The sequence below is a fragment of the Condylura cristata genome, unplaced genomic scaffold, assembly GCF_000260355.1.
Source record: "Condylura cristata isolate star-nosed mole 26May11 unplaced genomic scaffold, ConCri1.0 scaffold00022, whole genome shotgun sequence".
Classification (NCBI taxonomy): domain Eukaryota; kingdom Metazoa; phylum Chordata; class Mammalia; order Eulipotyphla; family Talpidae; genus Condylura; species Condylura cristata.
This window is the reverse complement of record NW_004567123.1, coordinates 36946761-36948086: the sequence shown is the minus strand read 5'-3', so window position 1 is coordinate 36948086 and position 1326 is coordinate 36946761. Positions and strand designations below refer to the sequence as shown.

General features: G+C 77.1%; 1 protein-coding gene across 1 annotated transcript in view; it reads left to right on the top strand.

The window, feature by feature from the left end:
* Positions 1-34: 34 nt before the first annotated feature.
* RBBP8NL (RBBP8 N-terminal like) overlaps positions 35-1326 on the top strand; it is a 3191-nt gene continuing 1899 nt past the window's right edge. The window contains exons 1-4 of the mRNA XM_012728159.1: positions 35-722; positions 874-979; positions 1099-1151; positions 1225-1316. Coding sequence (XP_012583613.1) covers positions 42-722; positions 874-979; positions 1099-1151; positions 1225-1316 — 932 coding nt within the window. The 5' untranslated portion in view covers positions 35-41. The remainder of the gene's footprint in view (positions 723-873; positions 980-1098; positions 1152-1224; positions 1317-1326) is intronic.

The following is a 1326-nucleotide window of genomic DNA, read 5'->3' as shown; positions in this document are numbered from 1 at the left end:
CCCCGACACCTGAGCCCAGGCCCTGTGTCCTCCCCTGGGAAATGGGCTCACGAGAGCTTCCCCACAGCCTCCTGCGGGCCGCCCGGTCCCCCACGGGGGCCCTGGAACCCCTGAAGCACTCGGCCCGGGCCGGCCACCCCGACCACCTCGGCCTCCCGAGTCTCCACCTGGCCCTGACCCTTCGGAGCCCCCACAGCAGCCCCCGGGCCCCAGCCTCAGCCCCCGGCGACCCCCAGGCCCTGGGCCCGAAGGCCAGGGAGACGGAGGCCTGGGAGGAGCCTGTGGGCCTGCCCGGGCTCCCGGTGGCCAGGCGGGACCAGCAGGAGGGGGCGCTGCCCCTGCTCCTGGCCCGGCAGCTGCGGGCGTGGCCGGGCGGCACCGGGCCGAGGGGCCAGCCCATGCCGGGGGAGGCGCCCCCCTCTCCACCCACTGGCCCCGACTCAGAGGGCCCAGAGGGGCCCGCAGCTAGGACGGGCCTGAGCAGCCCTGGGGGCGAGGAGGACACAGACAAGCCCCTGGACCTCTCGGAGAGGGCGCGGGGCCGGGGCCCCCCCACGCCCGCCGTCCAGCCGGGGATGCGGAGCCCCCCTGCAGCCCACGCCCCCAGCCCCAGGCCGCTCCTGGGGGCCGAGCCCCCGGCCCTGCCTCGCAGCCCCTGGGCGCTCAGTGGGGGCATCCAGGGAGCCAGGACACCGGAGCCAGAGGAGCCCCCCGCGGTCAAGGTGAGGGCCAGCGGGGTGCTGCCCTCTGCCACCAAGCCCGGCTTAGGAGAGAGGCCTGCAGCCTCGCAGGGAAGCAGACGCTGGGCAGGCAGCGGGGTGGCCGGGGGCAGACCGGCCGCCGGCCCCTGCTCAGCCCCTCGGCTCCTCCCAGGGGCGCCGGCCCAGCCTGCCCTCTCCGGGCCGGACCCCAGGCGAAGCCAGAGGGAGGCCAAGACCGTACCTGGGCCCCCAGGGCCCCCAGGCTGACAGCCCCCCAGGTGAGGACGGGAGGGGGTGTCCCCGGGGTGTGGGGCAGCTGGGTGTCAGTGGCACCAGCGGAGGCTGCCCCAGCCGCCGGAGGGGGCGCTGCCAGCCTGACCTGCACCGCGCCCCGCAGAGCCCCGAGCAGCCCACGGCCTGCGGCTGGACTTGGACACTTCGGACAATGAGGTGAGGCCCTGGCGGGACTCGCCGGCAGGTGCCCGAGGAGGGGCCACGCCTGACCCCAACTCCCTCTGCCCAGGTGGGCCTGAGCCCCCCGTCCAGCCTGCCAGGGGCAGGGCCCCGGTGCGCCTGTGGCCAGGAGCGTGGGCCGGGCCAGCAGCGGAAGAGGAAGCGGGAGCCC